The 19531-nt window shown below is 43.4% G+C and overlaps 2 protein-coding genes across 6 annotated transcripts in view; both read right to left on the reverse strand.

Moving 5' to 3' along the window:
- The window catches only part of Mlh3 (mutL homolog 3), a 36497-nt gene extending 24664 nt beyond the window's left edge, over positions 1-11833 (reverse strand). For 2 of the 4 annotated variants that reach the window (XM_021179400.2, XM_021179402.2), the window contains exons 1-6: positions 11757-11833; positions 7356-10681; positions 3937-4032; positions 2832-2932; positions 1981-2085; positions 354-426 (exon numbers count right to left, since the gene is read on the reverse strand). In XM_021179400.2, the coding sequence (XP_021035059.1) occupies positions 354-426; positions 1981-2085; positions 2832-2932; positions 3937-4032; positions 7356-10617 (3637 nt within the window). In that variant the 5' untranslated portion in view covers positions 10618-10681; positions 11757-11833. The remainder of the gene's footprint in view (positions 1-353; positions 427-1980; positions 2086-2831; positions 2933-3936; positions 4033-7355; positions 10682-11756) is intronic. The other 2 variants (XM_021179401.2, XM_029484848.1) reach the window with 2 other exon arrangements.
- Positions 11834-13613: 1780 nt separating this feature from the next.
- Positions 13614-19531, reverse strand: part of Acyp1 (acylphosphatase 1) — a 13701-nt gene continuing 7783 nt past the window's right edge. For both annotated transcript variants that reach the window (XM_021179082.2, XM_021179083.2), the window contains exon 3: positions 13614-14033. In XM_021179082.2, coding sequence (XP_021034741.1) covers positions 13818-14033 — 216 coding nt within the window. In that variant the 3' untranslated portion in view covers positions 13614-13817. The remainder of the gene's footprint in view (positions 14034-19531) is intronic.

Raw genomic sequence — 19531 nt, forward strand, 5'->3', positions numbered from 1 at the left:
ATTACTAACTACTCCTAGGAGTGAACCACTATTACTAGTTTAATGAGCCAGGTGTTGTGTGGTACAGGCCTGTGCCATCCGAGTCAGGCTGAGGCATTAGGATCGCTATGAGTATGAGACAATCCTGGGCTACATCTCAAAAGACTAAAAAGGTACTGTGCAACTTATTTACGTGTGTGTTGATGCGCTGACAGGTCACGTACTTTACAATGTGCTTCAGGTTCTCACTTTAGGTCGGTTTTCCTTTATCTGTTTTTTTTTTTAACCCCACACAAATTGTTGTACCCCACAAATACTCTAAAAGGCAATTATCACCCAGACGGCTCATTAGTGAAGCAGAACTCCATGCTTACCTGCTCGGCCATCCTCATCCATCCTCGTGCTCATTAAGCAGGCAATAAACTTGTTATCCACTTGCTGGAGAACCTGCGATTCACGGAGATAAGTCATGTGACACTAACCAAAAATTAGCAAACGCTTACCTGCATAAAGAGGTAAGACAATACTCAACTTGCTAGAGCCACAGCCAAGACCCAGTGGAGGAGCCAGTGAGAAGGCTCCATAGGAGACGGTGCTTGTCACAAACCTCATTACCTGACTTTCACCTTTGGGATTCACATTCTAGTTTATTCCAACTCTGAAAGCAAGGAGACTGAGACAGAGCAGTGTACAGACAACACAGCAGAAAAGGACAAGAGTCATGGGTCCTCTTGTTAATGAACCTCCCAGTCTATGGCTTCCTTAGCCTTTGCAGCCTCACAGAGAGAGGATCGCTTAAAAGTGAGTATTTTTGCAGTTAACAACAGTGTTGATTTATAAATAATTTTTTGGTATTTTTTCATATTGTTATAAAATATAAAACTGAAATCTAATTCTCTGCAGAAATGTTAAGAGTCCTTGATACTATCAGCCTAAACTATAATCCAGCCCCTAAAAACCTGCTCACACAATTAGAAGTATTCATCTTGGCTATTAAAATTAATCTGGATTGTTTTTCCCCTGAAGATAAAACTCAAGGTTCCAGCTGGGAAATGGTGGCATTAGAGGACAGCCTAGTTTATAGAGCAAGTTTCAGGACAGCCAGAGCTACACAGAGAAACCCTGGCTTGAAACATAAACAAAAATATATTAAAAAATAAAATTAATAATAATAATTATGATGATGATGATTTAAGATTCCAGTCAGATTATAAGCAAAGAAACCCATGTCTGACGCCTAGTCTTGGTTAAATTGTGGTCAAACTGACCACATCTGGAATTAACCAAAACCCAAAAGCTGGTATACTTGTGTGGGATTTTTTTTTTCCTTGATTAAATCATTTTCAACCCACTTCTAATCCAGACCTTTTGAAAGAGAAGATTCACCTTTAATCTGGCTACACCTCTTGCTGGCACAGGACACAGAGAGAAGACGTTTGCTTGCCTTCACTCCTGCCGGCAAGTCCGTCCCTTCACTGGCACTAGGCCGACTTCTTCAGGCTTATGATGTAAACTGAAGACCAGCTGAGACATCCAGCCTTGTGAACCCAACAACTACTGTATTCTTAACATTCCATTGGTAGACAGCCATTGTTGGACTAGCTGGACCATAGCTTGAAAGCCATTCTATGTATATACACAATATGTACATATGTGCACATATGTTCTCTCTCTCTCTTTCTCTCTCTCTACACACACACACACATGTATGTATATATGTATGTATTCATTCTATCATTTCTGTTCCTCTAGAGAGGCCTAACTAATACAACATGCCTTGACTAATACAGTTTGTCTCATTTAAAAAAAAAAAAACAAAACACTTAGTTGGATGTGGTAGCACACACCTTTAGTCCCAGTACTCAGGAGGTGAACTATGAGTTCAAGGCCAGCCTGGTCTAAAGAGTCAGTTCCAGGACATCCAAAGCTATACAGAGAAGAACAACAAAACCAAAAACTTAAATTTCACGAAGTTAGTGTACGTGAAGCATTCGGCTTTACCTTCACTGAGTGAATCATCTCTTTGGTGAAGCGATAGGGATACAGGACATTGTGAATTTTAACGGCTAAGCTCTCAGCCTGGCCACTGCTGACATTAACAGCAACCTAGAGAGACCCAGGAAAGACAAAACTTCAACTGTTTTACCCATGATTTCAAAGCCCATTAGAACCCTCACTTTGGGGGGCTTGGAACATAATCGGTTGGTGGCACAGCACTGCTTAGCACACGTAGGCCCTAGGATCAATTCCTAGCACTGCAAAAAATAAAACCAAACAAACATTTTCATATATCTTACAAGGGACAGGAAGAATGTAGGAAAGCTTTAGATCCAAAGGGCTCTAAAAATAAGTTGTCTAACTTTTTTTTTTTAATGAACACTGACAAAACCCAGCATTATTTCAGAACAATCTGTCTATGGTCCATGATTAAGTCCTGCAAGGCATCTTAAGTGAAGAATCAGTAGTCAACTGCTTGTCTGTTACCCACACTCATTACCACACTGGGAACATGCCGTGACAGCACACCAAAGAAAGAACACTGTCAGGACACGCAGCCCTGTTGCTGCAGACGAAATGACATTTTGTTGAATGGTAACAACTTACCACCGCCCTGTAAGACAGGACAAAGGCATTCACTCTCACATGGAATATACTTGCTTAAGCCAAAATTCCTGCCCTTTCCAAAGTGCTGACTTCCCCTCTCTACACTAAACACTAATATCCAGGTAACTCAGCTGGAAACCTGCCTGCTTCCACTCATAATCATAAATTCATACACGCAGGCACGCCCATACCCAGCTTAAGTGAAATTCAAACTTAACAACAGGCATGAAAAAGTGCTGCAGACCTACCTCTGGGTATCGAGCAAACACTGGATTGCTCCATTCTGAAAACAGAGACTGAAGGGGTTCACTGACAGCAGCAGCAGCAGCAGCAGCAGCATCCACAGCATCTACAACAAAGGGGGACAGCTGACATCAAGGCCCAGAGAGGGGATGTCCTCGTGTACTGAGCCATAGTCTCAAGACCAAAGATTACCCCACACTCCCCGTATTTGTTCAGATGCTGCTTCTTTCGTTTTGGAGATAGGGTTTTACTATGTAGCTCTGGCTGACCTAGAACTCACTATGTAGACCAGGCTGACCTCAAACCTACAATGACGCAACTGCCTCTGCCCCTTGAGTCCTGGGATTAAAGGTGTTTGTGCTACCACACCCAACCTTGACGCTACTTTAAAACTAGGATTTTGACAGGATCTTTGGGCATAGTTTTCTCCAAATTGTCTATAACAATGTTTCAGGTGCCTGGGGAGATGGCTCGGAGTTTAAGAGGACCTGCTGTTCTTGCAGAGGACCTGGGTTTGGTTCCTAGCACCCACATGGTGGCTCACAACCATCTGTGACTCCAATTCCAGAGAATCTGCCTTCCTCTGGACAAGGGCATTGCATGCACGTGGTACACAGACATGCATGCAGGCAAAAACACCCATACACACAAAATAAAACCAAGTCTTTTTTTAAAAAGGAAGAATATTTCCAAGTATGTGTCCAGAAAAAACTGCAGTTCAAATTTTCTTGTTGCCTTTGGTAAAAAATATACTTAATCTATTTAAGAAACAACAACAAAATAATAGATTTCTTTAGCTCTTTTTTCAAAGAATTTTACAAAGATCAAACTACTGAAATATGGAGAAATTTAATCTTTAAAAATAAAAACCATTTCCCCAGTCACAGACACCATACGCACGTACGCACGAACCCTGCACGAACCTCCAGTCTGGAAAAGCAATTTCTGATCTAAACGCATGTGCTGAATGAGTTAGCTCTGCTGTTACAGAGCCGTGGGGAAGCCTGGCTCCTAAGGCACAGCTGGTGCGGATCAAGCTTAGACTGCACATCTTCTGCCCTGAGTGCTCCGTGTGTACCAAGTGTCTCCACAGCCGCTGCAATTACTCACTGCTGCTGTGCCTCAGCGTGGTCCTCTCTTCCTGAGCTCTTGGCAGGAAAGGAAGAACAAGATCGCTTCTAAACGGATGACACCTGTACTGAACCCCTAAGCAAAAAAGGAAACCTACAAGTTTGAACTCAACATACAAGTAAACTATTAAAGAATATGTAAAATCCTTTTCTCTACAAACTAACCAAAACCATAAGGCAGACTTCTAAGCACTACACAGAAAATCAGAAGTGTCAATGAAACCATCTGCTAACTTACATTAATAATGTCTTATTTCTTTATTCATGAATGTGATTCTCAACAGCCAAAGGGAGGCAGTTGTGGGGGTGGGAGGCACATTAGGCAATGCCTTGAGTCATTTTTCATGGTCATATTTTGGGTAAATGGTGCAGCTCCTGGGATCCAGCAGATAAAGGGGGAGGGGGGCTAAATACCCTAAAAGGTATAGTTACTCAGGAATGCCTTGTCAGACACACAGTTGTACTTAACGATCCCCACAACTGCTGCAGCCTTATAAGTCCCTTATCCACAACCCACGTCTCTACTCTAAGCATGATTGCATCGTGTAACACAGCTATCCCTAATAGACTGAAAGGCTGCTAAGTAAGACGCCACCTCCCTCAGTTTAACAAGCAACAAATACTGAATGAATCGGCAAGATGGATGAGTGGGTGAGAGGTGCAGACATGGCAGTCTAGGGAGATACTGTCTAGTTCTAACCACCTTTCTGAAGGAAGAGCAGATTTGAGTCTTAGAAACAGAGAGAGAGTTTTGAAAAGTGGGGGACATGGGGCCGGGAGAGGTGGCTCAGTGTTGAGAGCACCAGCTGCACTCCCAGCGGATCTGGGTTCAATTCCTAGCTCCCATATAGTGGCTCACAGCTGTCTGTAACTCTAGTTCCATGGGATTTGATGCCCTCTTCTGTCTTCCACCGGCATGAGACATGAACATATTGGACAAACATGCAACCAAAAATTCTCAAACACATAAAATAAATTAAAAAAATAAAAAGTTGGATATATACCAGGACTATTACTTGAAAAGACAAGCCTATAGGGCAAATGTAGAGCAAGGCTCTAGCTAAGATAGCACTGTTTAAGTCATAATAAAGGACACTGATCGGGGCTGCGGTTCAGTGGTAAAGTGTACAACATGTAGAAGGCCCTGCACTGGGAAAAGAAGACATTTTAAAAGAGAAAATCCCACGGGTTAAGGATATGATGTTACGGGGTTGGAGAGATGGTTCATGCAGAGATAGTTCAGTGGTTAAGAGCACTGACTGCTCTTCCAGAGGTTCTGAGTTTAATTCCCAGCAACCATATGGTGGCTCACAACCATCTGTAATGGGATCTGATGCCCTCTTCTGGTGTGTCTGAAGACTGTAACAGTGTTCTCATATACATAAAATAAATAAATCTTTAAAAAAAAGAAAAAAGGATCTGACGTTAGTCTAAGTTTAGCTTTCTGTAGTAAACTTTGGGTTTCACGCCCAGTTGGCCTGAGAGGTACCTGACCTTCAGCTCCCGATCCTCCTCCCCCCACTTCCCAAGTGTTAAAGATGAATAAGCTTTAGCGAGTCCCTCAGTAATTTACTGCATGTTTACCTTTTCAAGTGTGGGTCCACCATGTCCTGATGTCCCACATTTCCATGTCAATGGAAGATGTGAGGCACCACCTTTTCAATGAACTTGTTTTGATACCAAAATTATTTCTCATTTGGAACTTGATTTAACAGGATTCGCAAAAGTTCACAAGATATGGGAATCCAGATGGTTAAGTGGACTGAAGAAGCTTCAACATCTAAATCTACTTAACAGGAGCAGATGTTTATGTTGAATGTGGCAGCTAAGATGCCCCCCCTTGTTTTGGCAACAACCACCCCACAGTTGAACGCAATCCAGTTATTTGTTGGCACTGTGTCAGAGGCAGCTACATTTCAGGGAGATGAGGGGCTCTGCCTTAGATGCTCCTCTCTGAGCAGCTCAGCACATGCAAGCCAGTGCATACGACCTAGACTGCACAGCCCATAAAGATGCCTTAAGAGCAACTGGACAGTCTCAAGAACAATACCGAAAGTAAAGAGGCTTTCTCCTCCTATTAAATTCTCTAGAAGTTACAATAGTGATTTTTTTTCCATAAGGAAAAAACATTGAACACTACAGGATTTATTTAACCTCAAGTAAATCAGAGCCTGCAACTAGAAATATTTATCCTAAGAAGGCATTATAATTTGCAATTATATTCATACAATTTACATTCTTTTACAGCATTTGAGACTTTTAACAGGGATGCATATTTAATGTTTATCCTACTGGTGAAAGCCGAGATTGTAGCCAGATGGGAATCAGCTTTACCGGCTCCCAACATCTGGCTCTAACACACTGCCAAAACAATGTCACTTTTAACGTTGCGGGAAACCTGAGAACCCAAAGTCCTACACCAGGCTCTGGTGTTGCCTTGTGGTGTGACCTGAGAGCCACATTATTATCAACTTCTTACATCAGAAACATAGCAAGTGGACTGATAAACGCATTATAGTAAAATACATTTGAAAAATATAGTTATGAAGGCCTAGGTACATTTTGCAAAATGTGGCCAGATCCTATATTCTAGGGGAAGCTCATAAAAGCACACTGTGCTGACCTACAGATCTTATTGGAAACTTATAAGTAAAGGTTTTTCCAACTTTAGGCTGGTAGCCACAAATGGAAGCAGTCATGTCTCTAAAGATAATTTCTACAAGTGTATTTGGGAAGAAAGGGAAAATAGGGTAGATAAAAACTGTGTGTCTTCTAGCCAGTAACAGTGTACTGTTTTATTAAAATGAAGTTCCCCACTCTCTCTTACACACACAAACATCTTAGACACATGTAAATACATTTACATCTTTTATCAGTCTTTACTAAATTCTTTTTTCCCCCCAGTGTGGAAGAGGTTTTATTGGGAGAGAAGAAAGAAGGAGGCAGCAGAAAGAGAAGAGGGAGAGCTACTAAATTCTTATATTTAAACATTGTTAAGCCCAGTGACTCTCCATGAGTGACTTATGAGAGTCACTCGTAAATCAGTGAGCCTACTGTGTTATTCCTTAACCACAGCAGAGGCCTTAAAACATTGTCTTCGGAAGCTGAGTGATGTGGCACACACCTTTAATTCTACAGGATCTAGAAGCAGGAGCTCTCATGAATTCAAGACCAACCTGGCTACAAACAGAGTTTGAGGCCAGCCCGGACTACATAGCAAGACCCTATCTCATTATTCCTTGACCCGCCCCCCCCCAAAACAAAACAAAACAAAACAATGAAACACAGTCTTCCAGTGCTATCTGCTGAGGTCACCTCTATGAACAATAATTATATTGCTCTTTGGCCACTATTCTCTTTCCCAAAAACATTTCACACCAATGAATCCTACATACTTACCATTCCCAAGCAGGACGTCCACAGGCACAGTTGTCAGATCTTTAGTACAAGCAGTATGAATGTCGTCAGTAGGAGCAACGAATGTGCTAAGTCCTGTCATTCTGTTGATGTAAACCATTCTTCCCAGGGTTACATCAAAATGCTGCTGCCAATCCATACAGTATGCGCTTGGTTCTTCACTTTTGGAACCAGATCTTGCCTTAGATTCATCACTCTGGGAACAGACTCCACCTTGGCTGCCAGTGCCATCCTCTACCCGACTCATTATCACCTTACTGACAGAGTCAGGGCTTCCTGTAGGTTGTTCTGAAGCTCTGATAAGAACATCTGAATCTCTGCTGATTTTAGAATCATTACAGGGGAACAGCAAAGGAGTTTCTGGCTTCTCTGTGCCATCCGTTCGATTGTTAGAATGTAGTCCGCTGTCTTTATTGATGGGATCATCCTCTGTGGCAGAATCTGGCATCGGAAGCATGTCACTCTCTATTTTCTCAAGTTTGTTTCTTAATAATTCACAAAAATCCAAGTCTAACCTAGTGCACTGGCTATCATCTTTCCAACTGGGATTTGAATCTGGAAGTTCACTAGTATGACTTGTCATCCCCACGGTTTGCATCTCTTTTTCAGAATCCTTTAGTTTGGATAATTTAGAAGCCAGTGATGCGGTGGACTTCTCAACAGCAGCTCTTCTGTTACAGTGAGATAATTCTTGCAGAGTGATAGGACTTTCTCTCAAATGAGGCATCTGTTCTAAGTGATCTTCTTTGGAAGATGAAATTGCCTCTGGGCACAGGATGGGACTTAATGGTGGGCAAGTCTCACTGTGCTCCACAGTGGCGATCTCACGACCACCAGACATATCTAAGTGGCTCTTGTCTTTCAGAAGAACATCAGGTTCATTTTGGGGATCAAGATGAGTCCTGACTTCAGTGTTATTATCCTTTTCTGTATCTGGGGAATTGCTGACCTTCCCATACTGCCTCTTAAACTTCTCTAAAGACCCTACTTGTGAACGCAAGCTTAGCTTCCTACGGCCTACGTGTTTGAAGGAACCCCTTTTATCGATTTTCCTACAACCATCGGAAACATATTTACACCATGGGAAGGAGGATGCATCAGGCAAAAGGTGATCTGTGTGTGGTTCTTTACAGCTTCCCTGAAAAAGAGCCAAGTTGTCATCTGTTGCTACAGGTTTGTTCTCTGTCCCGTAACCTGTATTTGTTCTGCAAAACCTTTTGTTGGGCGGTTGAGTGGATTCTTTACTTAAAGTGCTTGTTAAATCACTGCCGTCTGGAGTCTCAATTGCATGGTGTGTTCTATTTCCAAATGTTTCTTGGGCACTTACAGGACCAGGTCGAGCATAATTTTTAAATGAATGTTCTGTTTCAGTTGATTTAGCGTGCTCACTTTGTACTACATGAGTTATAAAGCCAGTGGAGCATAATTTAACTTGTCCATAACTAAAAACATTTACTCTTCCACGACTACTGGGCTCCTTTTTCCTTCTTTCCTTCTTCCTCTGAGTACCCTGTACCCTTAATAATGTTGTCTCAAAAGGCAGAGGTTGGCACCCCACTTCAGGAGCACCTTTCCATTTCTCCAGTTGACTCGGAATGTCACTACTCTGGGGAATGTTGGCAGCCATGACATTAACAGTACGACTTATTGTCTGCATCTCCAGATCGGCCTCACTCTCCTCAAGGAGATGAGGCATTTGGATGGGGCTTGAAAACATTTTTGGACTGGTTTCATGTGTCCTTTCTGAAGTCTTATTTTCCAAAAAAGATTTTTTCCATTTCTCATTTTCTCCGGAGTGTGGTGTTTTGGCTACCTCTTCTTCTGACACCCTTGGTTCTAAGTAAGCACCGTTGTTGCTGTTGTGTAACACAGACTCTACAGTTTTACTATAGCACAGGCCATCCGATGCATCTGTGTACAATGAGCCCACGGTCTTTGTTCTGAGAGCTTCTGAGTCACCAGAGTGTTGTGTGGTTTTCTTTTCTAGAGTAGCTGTTCTTTTCACAGCTTTTGACTGCAAATTAAACATTTCATAGGAATCCAGGATATTATTACACGCTTCCTGGAAACTGCTCTGGTCACACTTCCCATGAGTAGACACATGTGTCTGAAGAGTTGTGCCAAACAAACTAAAACCATTGTCTTCATTAAATTCCTTAATATCTTCACCTGATAATTCTACAAATAGTTTTTCTTGCTTTAAAAACCTTTTTACTCCTTCCTGAATACAAATCAACACGGTATCCCAGCTCTGAAACTCAATCAGAGTTTTGGCTGGCTCTATGCAGACATCATACTCACAGAACGGGCACTGCACATTGATTACATATATCCCGTGGAGCTCTGAGGCAGAACGGTGACGAGGACTTGAATTCATTTGCCTGCTGGCAGAGCCATTCTTTGGCCTGCATATAATGCTTTCTTTTCTTAATAAAAAGTCAATAAGTTTATGCAACTTTGTCCTTAAAACTAGTCTTCTGTTCACAAAGAGAAACTGCATATTCTTATTATAGTGTGCTTCAGAGCTGATGTAGCCACTGAGCTCAAAGTCCTTGTATTCAAAATGTATTTCTCTTAACTTTTGGGACTTGCCCAATCCGTAAATTTGACAGAATCGAGAACATATGTCTTTGGTTTTAGGGAGCTGAAGAACCATGGATCCAGACACATCATTCCTCAAAGAGAAAGAAATGGAGGGGTGCATAAGTGAGAGAGCTTCTACTCTCTGCCGAACTTTCTCAAACTCTAGTCTAGGATCCATGCTTTTCCTCCGCACGGGAAACTGGTAAAACAGGTTATAGACCGTTACTGTAGTCCCCACACTTGGTCTGGTCAAATCAGCCTCATGGGTGGCGAGGGCTTTTCCGTTCTGAAACATTTTCGCAAAGGTTTTCAGTGTTGTGTTTTTCTTGGATGAAATCTCCACAGCACCAGCCATGTCAGCAATACTTGCCAAGGCCTCTCCTCGGAAACCATAAAATGCTGGGTTCTCCAAGTCCCGCACTGAGTGGCATTTACTAGTAAAATACCGGTTTCCCACCTTCTCTACATCGTCCACCGCCATCCCAAGTCCGTTGTCTATCACTTGAACTTGGAAGGTTTCCATATTCACTCTGATGGCCACACATGTTGCTTCAGCATCAATACTGTTAAGGGTAAGTTCTTCAACACACTGGCCCAAGGAGCTTATGGCTAAACCGGAACGCAACTTGGTTTTTACGTCATCTGAGAGACACCTGATCATGGCAGGGACACATGTGGAGAGAGTGGCAGGCACTGGCTTCCTTCTCTGACTGGAAAATAATCACCTACGGGAAACAAAACAAAACACAACACATACTCTAGCAAACCTCAGTTATATCACATCACCCATTTCTCTCGACTATTACAAAGAACTACGGTTAGAGTACTAAACCAAAACTCGAGAGGGAAGTATACTTCTAGTTTCTAGAAAGTGCACAAAACTCATGCACCGGTATAACAGGCTTCAATTCCAAAGCATTCGTAATTTCATTAATTTTCGCTGTTCCTAAAATGAATGCCCTAAAGTAAAATTATAATTACGCTAGATGCTGACCCGTAAAGACACTATTCAAATTTCTAAGCACTTCACTAAAAACAGATGCCTAAATTAAACGCAGCTAAGAAACATTAGCTAGAAATTATTCATGAAAAAAGTCCAAGCTAGTTTCATAACATTTATACTTTACACAATAACCACGGCTTTTAGAAAACCCTTTGATGTTCTAAGATACTGTAAGTAAGAAGGTAAAAAAAAAAAAAAAAAAAAATGGGACGAAGTCAAAGTCAAATCTATCAAGGAGACACAGTAAGCCATTACTTTCCCAGGAAGAGGTGGGGGAGGGGTAAAACTCCTTTGATATTTTAGTCCTGCTCCTGTGTAGCTTGATAGCTTGCAGAAAGGCCCTTATTACTGATATTCTTTTATATTGAGACTCTCGGTCTTTTATATCCCCAGAACATAGCTTGGCAATAAAAAGTGATTGTATGGGGTGGTCGGACCCTGACTCCAGGTTTTCTTATACAAACCCTAAGACTCTAGGTCGTTAAAGGTCTCATTCTTAAGCGACAACAGTGAGGCAGGTGACAGAGCTGCTTTGTTTTGTTTTTAAAGCCTGGGAAAACCGGGCTACAACTGCATTTTGCCGCCGTTGGCAAACGGGGTGAATGTGTAATGAGCAGTTCTAGGGTCTGGAAAGTCGGGCATCCCATGCAGGCCGGGTCACGCCTGCGCAATTCTCCCACCCCGCCGCTCCGGGGGAGCCGGGGCCCCGCCAGACAGGCCCGCGGCAGTCACCACTGCTCCTGTCCAGTTAGACAAGCTCTCAGGACCACATTTCATCACGTGCTTTCCCCCTTCACCTCGAATCTCCTCCATCAACTCTCACCGACCAACCACCTCCAACGCCGAACGCGCGCTCCGGAGCATGCGCTTCCGAGACACCGCCACACGGCGTCTGCTCGACGTCTCTGCGCAGGCGCCAAGGTGGCCAAGCTGTGCGTCCCTTCACCTGGCGGGTTTCAATTAGTTCTCTCGTCTTATTCTCTTTCGGAATGGGGTGAAAGGCTGTTTCTACTAAATTTTACTTTGTTCCCTTTCTCTTTCTCGTCTCCTTTGCATGTTCTGATATTTATTTCCACATATATCTTTCTTGTTCCCTTAGTCTTTGTTTGCTAGATTGTAAACTATGTGAAAGTAGTTTGGTTTTTGTTTACTGCTGTGTCCTGGTGGCAAGTAGATATTCAGGGAATGAATGCAGAGTATTCCTTTTTTTGTTTGTTTTTTCGAGACAGGGTTTCTCTGTGTAGCCCTGGCTGTCCTGGAACTCACTCTGTAGACTAGGCTGGCCTTGAACTCAGAAATCTGCCTGCCTCTGCCTCCCAAATCCCGGAATTAAAGGCGTGCGCCACCACTGACCCGCAAGAGCATTCTTAAAAATTAAAGCTTTACGAAGCTGGGAAAGGCTGAGAAGCCTCTCTCTCTTTCTCTCTTATTTTGTTTTTGTTTTTCTTTCAAGACATTTCTCTGTGTAACCGCCCTGGAACTCATTTTATAGACCAGGCTGGCCTGAAACTCACGGAAATCCTGCCTCTGCCTCTGCCTCCCAAACGCTGGGATTAAAGGTGTGCCCCCACTCCCTCCCCACGTCTGCCCAGCCCAACTCTCTTAATTTGCAAATCAGGACATCAGGGTCCCTCCTTCCCTTCCTTCCTCTCTTCCTCCCTCTCTCTCTCTCCCCACCCCCATACCACCACGGCTTTTTCCTGAAAGAGCACAGTGAGACTATTTTGAGAAGTATTAGGCAATCCTCAGTTTTTTTCTTCTGTTACATTCAAACCTCCTCCCAGAAACTTTTTTAAAAAGATGTATGTATTTCAATTGTATGGGGTTTTGTCTGCTTGTACTTCTGCACACCAGAAGAGGGCATCGGATCCCTTGGTCTTAGAGCCATAGACTGTGTGACCACCATGTGGGTGTTGGGAGTTGAACTCAGGACTTCTGGAAAAGCTGCCAGTGCTCTTAACTGCTGAGCCATCTCCACAGGGAGGACATCCCTCCTCCCTTTAAAGGAACTTACGACAAATTTTTAAATGAGTATATGTTTAATTACTAACCAAACCAAATCAGACTTGTGGAGCCAATGAAGCAAACTTCTGATTATTGTTCAGCTTGCCAGGGCTTCATGACAAAAGGCCACAGGCTGGGTGGCTTAAGTAGCCGGGATTTTTGTTTGTTTTGTTTTCTTTCCAGTTCTGGGACAAGCTGGAGTTTAGGCCAGGATTCCTTCTTGGGTGTGGCTGTCTGTCTTCACATGGTCTTTGGTGCATACACTCTTATGAATCAGCAGTCCAATGGGATTGGTCCTTGGGTTAGAATAGTTTAGGTTTACAAATGAGGAGGGGGGCAATCCAGGCTATAACTACTTTATCTGAATTTCTAACCCGTGGAAAAGGAGTGACAGTAGATGTTCCAAAGGATTGAAAACCAAAAGTAATTAGTGCAGTGCGCCATGTGAACACGGAACACCCAACCTGGTGGCATTTGCTCTTACTACACATGAAGTCTCCCGTGTAAACAATTTAAAGAAATGACAAAGTTACTTCTCTTTCAGACCTCGTTAAACTACCCCAAAATTTTCCTCTCACAATAACAAATTAATCATGTTGCCCAAAGTTCACTAAGGATTAAAAGGGGGAAAAAAAAAAGCAATGAAAGCATAAGGTTCTAATGTGTTTTTATTGGTTAGAATTATACACATTTGTATTTCATCACACTTGTAATACTTGGTAACTTTTCCAACATGCAAACAAAATAACTTACTAACAAATTCTAATAGTGAGCACTGAATAGTTCTATTTTTTTTATCTTAGCGATAAAAAAAAGGAGTGAGATTATTTTGAAAAAAATTAAGATTTGTGTCATTATTTTACAATTTGGAAGTCTGAATAATCCAAGTTTGCGATGACTTTCTCATTGTTGAAGTTTGCTCTGTCAATGTGCGACTTGGGACTTCCTCTGGTCTCCAGCCACTCCTGCATGAAGCGCACCTTGGAGACGGGGCCCTGCAGTTGCCCTTGCACGGTGCCCCGGTCGGTGTTCTGAACCCAGCCCACCAAACCTAGCTTTTTACCCTCAGCCTAAGGGAAGAAAAGAGAGAAAGAAAGGTGCGGTGAGACTGCACGGAACAAAGGGAGACAGAATCGGGCCAGCATCCTGGCCTGGAATCAAACCACCGGAACTAATTTGACACTGTCCAGAAAAATCAAAACAGACACCAAAGGGGATCTCATGGCTGATTTTTAGCCACTTGATTCTACACCCCCCCCCCTTTTAAAAATTCTACAAAACTCAGCATTTGACTTCTTTAGCATTTTTCATTGCTTAGGAATTGTGGTTAAGCACTAGAGTGAGCCCCCAAAAGATGCCTTCAGAATGATTTCCTAGTGCTTACAGCTTGTCCATATTTTTTTTTTCTTTGAAACAGTCTCATCATGTAGCCTTGGCTGGCTTGGATAGAACTATCATGTAGACCAGGTTAGCCCTGATCTCCCAGCCATCGCCCTGCCTCTGCCTTAGAAGTGTGCAGCATCAGGCCTAGCCAAATAAAGTGAGGTGGGGAAGACCCTGAGTTTTAGATTGGTTTCGAAGCCCTGGGGATTCACCTAGGGCCTCACACATGGTCCCGAGGCAGGCAAACACTCTCGCTCTAAACTATACCCGCAACCCTCATTTTTTCTTCTCCTAATTAGCAGTCTAGTGGGTGTATTAAACAGAAAAAGCTTCAAGTTACTTGACCCTCCCCTTTGCCTTTAGCAAGGACCACACCTAAACAAATCCAGATGAAGGGATCCATTGTATCTTTAAAGATCATTACACAGTATTTCACAATTTCCTGGGCAACACAAGCATTGTTTTTACTGTGGGGGAACTCTAACCCAACGTGTTTACACTGCGCCCAAAGCCCACTTTCTGTCACACTTATAAGAAGGGATGCAGCTGGGGAGCCTCTCAACACTCAGGGTTCAGGAGGCTCCACAGCTATCAGGTTTCCACTCGCCTTCCTTGTCAGATCATGGGCCTGCCGGTGGACGACCCGCGCTGCTCTAAGAGACCAGATTGGCAGCCTGGAGAAACCAGGCCAGGTCCCTGCTGCAGCTCTCTCTGGACCAAGAGCTAAGAAGCCGTGCTGTGTGTACAGCCTCACAACTCATAGCCCCTAATATACGGCCCTATCCAGTACCTGGCTCCTCAATGCTCTTTATCCTGTAGGCTATCCTAAGCTAAATCACTAAAAATAACTTACTGACAAACTCTAATATTCAAAGGACATAAGAGTCAGATATTTCCCTGTTTGGGGGATTTCACTGAAGGCTCCACTCTTGTGGGCATTCCTCCTACCCCTGTCATGACTGTGGTGCCTGTTTCTCTTTTTTTCAAAAAAAAAAAAAAGTATTTTTACCATTGTGTTGATTTGGATATGCTTGGCCCAAGGGAGTGGCACTATTAGGCGTGGCCTTGTTAGAGTAGGTGTGGCCAAGTTGGAGGAAGTATGTCACTGTGGAGGTGGGCTGTGAGCTCAATCTCTGCCCATTTTGAGACACAGTAGTCTCCTACTGCCTTTGAATGAAAATGTAGATCTCTCAGCTCCTTCTCCAGCACTGTCTGCCTGCACACTGCCATGCTTCCTGTCATGATGATAATGGACTGAATCTCTGAAACTGTAAGCCAGCCCCAATGAAATGTTTGCCTTATAAGAGTTGTCTTGGGCCGGGCAGTGGTGGCTCATACCTGTAATCCCAGCACTTGGGAGGCCGAGGCAGGCAGATTTCTGAGTTCGAGGCCAGCCTGGTCTACAGAGTGAGTTCCAGGACAGCCAGGGCTACACAGAGAAACCCTGTCTCAATAAATAAAGAAATAAATAAAGAAATAAAGAAATAAATAAATAAGAGTTGTCTTGGTCATTGTGTCTGTTCAGAGCAATGAAACTCTAAGACAACTGTGTATATACAGAGGGGGTGTGGTATGTGACTGTGTGAGTGCTGGTACCCATGGAGTCCAGAAGAGGGCAGTGGCAGGTGTCCTGGAGCCAGAATTAGAGTTGATTATGAACCATATGTGTTCTGGGACCTAAACTCGGATCCTCTGGAAGAACAGTATGGGCGGCCCCTAAGTTAACTTTCTTAATGATGCTCCTCCTTTTTAATTACAGTTACACTTATAGGGGTGGGGCACGCATACCATAGCAAAAGTATGGAGGTCAGAGGACTGCTTGCAGAGGTCCATTTGTTCCTTCCGCCATGTGTGTCCTGGGGAGTGAGCTCAGTCCACCAGTCTTTACCCACTGAGCCACCTTCCCATTCTTCTCCAAGTTTTAAATGAAAGCCTTTAAGCCCTGCCATGTTGCCTGATCTGATGAATTAATGCTCTCCTACCTCAAGGCCTGCCCGCAGAACCCATGGTCACAAAGTTCTCCCAATAAAGCTCGTCTCTGAAGGAGAATCTCACGCCAGCCACCTTTCCGAACCTTCTCCTAGCATTTCATTTCTCTCATCTAATAAGTAACCACAGTGTCTTTAAAGTTGAACATGTGGGGGCCAGAGAGATGGCTCAGTGGTTAAGAACACTGGTTGTTCTTCCAGAGGACCTGGGTTCAATTCACAGTATCCACATGACAGCTCACAACCATTTGTAACTCCAGCTCCAGGGGACCTGACACCTCCATACACACATACAGGCAGGCAAAATACCAATAAAAATTAAAAATTAGTTAATTAAAAGCAATCAAGTTGCCCATGCTTATGAAGAGCAACTGCTGTGTGGCTTTTTTCATCCCTAGTGTTCATTATTAAATTGTGGCAGAAGTGAGCATTCAGGAAAGACCGTGATGTACTGGAGTTAGTTTTATCGCTATATAAACTATAATTAGGATATTATATCATTGTTGATCTGCAATAGAAGCGGTTAGATTGCAAAAGTGTATGGGGGCTAACATGATTGCATGTGCAGGTGCCAGCATAGCCGGGCAAATGTGGGAAATTGCTCGGGTGTGCCAAGGAAAGCATTATGTACAGAAAAAAAAAAATGTTTTAAGGAGGAACTGGATGGGGCATCCATCCAAGCAGTTATAGTCAAAGCAGACGTGTTTGTATAACGAACAAAAATATTCCCATCAAAGGGATGGGATACTAAGACATGGAGAAAAGCAGGATCTACCTAGTGTGTGTTGAGTGCCGGAGGAAAGGCATAAGACAGAGAGAGCACATTCTGAGTTAGACGTCCCATCCAGCCGGCTGTGTGACTGTACCCTTGTGCTTCACCGTAAGCTGGTGGAGCTGTCAACCTCCAGCTATGAAATTACCACTGATGGGGAGCAGCTATCAGCATAACGGTGCAGTTCTGAGCAGGAGGTTCTATCAGTCAAATAAATCTCTGATTTGAAATGTGATTGACCTGGATTCCTGTTCACAGGACACTCCAAATTTTGACCCCTTGGAGGATGGGAATTTCCAACAGGCTTTATCTGGATGCTAAATTCTACTCTTGTTTTTAAAAGATATCGTAATACTGCTTGCTGATTCACATTCAGATGTGAATATCCAAGTGCTGGAGAACTCTGTCCTCTGGGCTTAGAAGCGGAGCAGTTGTGATTACTGGAGAAGCCCCTCATATTCGACCCAATAGCATTCCATCCATCCCGGGAGAGGAGGACCACAAAGCAGTTCCTAGGGGGCTCTCAGCACAGCTCACTAGCCGGCATAAACGGCGACTGCACTCTAACCCTCCCTGACACTATATACCATGTTAAGGATGGGGGTAGGAAGGAACTACATGCTGTTGCTGCCTATAAGTTGTTCATGTTTGATCAAAATTAAAACTCACTAGTTTACCAAGCTACCCTTGCGTGGAATCATTTGTTTGGTCAGTCTAGCTAGGGTGAACAGACATTTATTCATGTCTCCCCAGGAAAAATTAACAAAACAATGAAGCAGGTGGAATTCCAATAGGCTTCTCTGAAAGGAAATTCCTATATGTTAACACCATATCATAAACCAGTTTCCATGGCCAACAAGGTGGCACAGCAGGAAGAGCTACTTGCCACCAAGCCTGGTGACCTGAGTTAGATCCCCAGGACACACAGTGGAAAGAGAGAAGTGACTCCCACAAATTGTCATCTGACATCTACATGCTTGAGCGCACACATACACACATACACACACACACACACACACAAATCCAATGAAAACATTTCTGCTTATACAGTCCCCCAATATGTATGTATGCATGTGTGTATGTGTGTGTATATATAAATATAAATACACACACACACACACACATATATATACATATAATTTTTTATATAAATGTCTCATTTCAATTGTTTCTTTTGAGGTCAGGTCTCACTATTGTACCCAGGCTGGTCTTGAGTTCATTTTAGTGCCCATACCCCCTCCCCCCTCCAGCCTTCGAGAATGTGCACCACCGTGCCAAACCTTCTAAGAATGATTTAAGAAATCTAATCACCAGTTCTAGTTTTTAACCTAAAAAGCAAGTCTCTCAAATGGATAACTAGAACTCTACTTTAGTATGTTAGGGATAGCCCGGCTGGCAGAAGAACTTACATGGGGCCTGATGGCCTGAGTAGGTATGAGTCCCCCAGTCTGTGGAAAGGGATAACTGACCAGGAGAGAAGGTACAGTGGACGAAAATGTGTGCACGGCCTGCTGGGTGGCTGAGAGAACAGAGGCTGCGCTGCTCAGGCCTCTGGAGTCTGGCTCTCTAAGGAATGCATGGCTATCCAGGAAAGCCATGGCCCAGGATCTATGGAGAGGCATCTGGCAGAGCCTGCATACTTTTTTTGTTTCCTGTCTCCAAATGCCAAACAAACAAATATGCAACCCCTGCTCCCCAAAAAAACTACCCAAAGCTTAAGTGATTAAAACATGAAAAACCTAAGGGAAGAAACATAGGTGTGGCTCTTCAGGACCTTAAATCACTAAAAGGACAAATCACAAAACTACAAGTACAGTTCCCATATCCCCTCAAAAAAGAAAAAAAGCAAAATTGGGAGTTCAAAAGTAAATCCTTGCCGGGCGTGGTGGTGATGCCTATAATCCCGCTGGGCATGGTGGTAATGTCTGTGTGTAATCCCAGTATTTGGGAGGAACACCAAGAGTTCGAAGCCAGCCTGGGCTATGCAGTGAGACTTTCTCAAACAAGCAAAATGAAAACTTTTGGTGCCTGAAAGAACCCTATCAAGAAAAAGGAACTCTCCAAAATGGAAGGCACGTCGGCATCATTGGACATTGGCTGAGAGACTGGTGTCCAGGCAGAGGCTGCAGAGATGCTCAGGGGTGAGGAACACTTTTTCTTACAGAAGACCCGGGTTCATCCTGGAACCCACAATAAGTGGCTCACAGTTGCCTGGAACCCCAGCTCCAGGGGATCTTTACCCTTTCCTGGCCTCTGGAGGCTCGCACACATACTCTGCCGTAGACGCCCGCAGTCACTCACACAGATGTATACATAAAGGCACGTTTTTAGAAAGAGAACTAGTGCTGAACATGGTAGCATACATCTTTTTTTTTTTTTTTTTTTTTTTTTTTTTTGACATAAGCCTTGATTTTAGTTTCCCCTT

This window comes from Mus caroli, chromosome 12, assembly GCF_900094665.2.
Source record: "Mus caroli chromosome 12, CAROLI_EIJ_v1.1, whole genome shotgun sequence".
Lineage (NCBI taxonomy): Eukaryota > Metazoa > Chordata > Mammalia > Rodentia > Muridae > Mus > Mus caroli.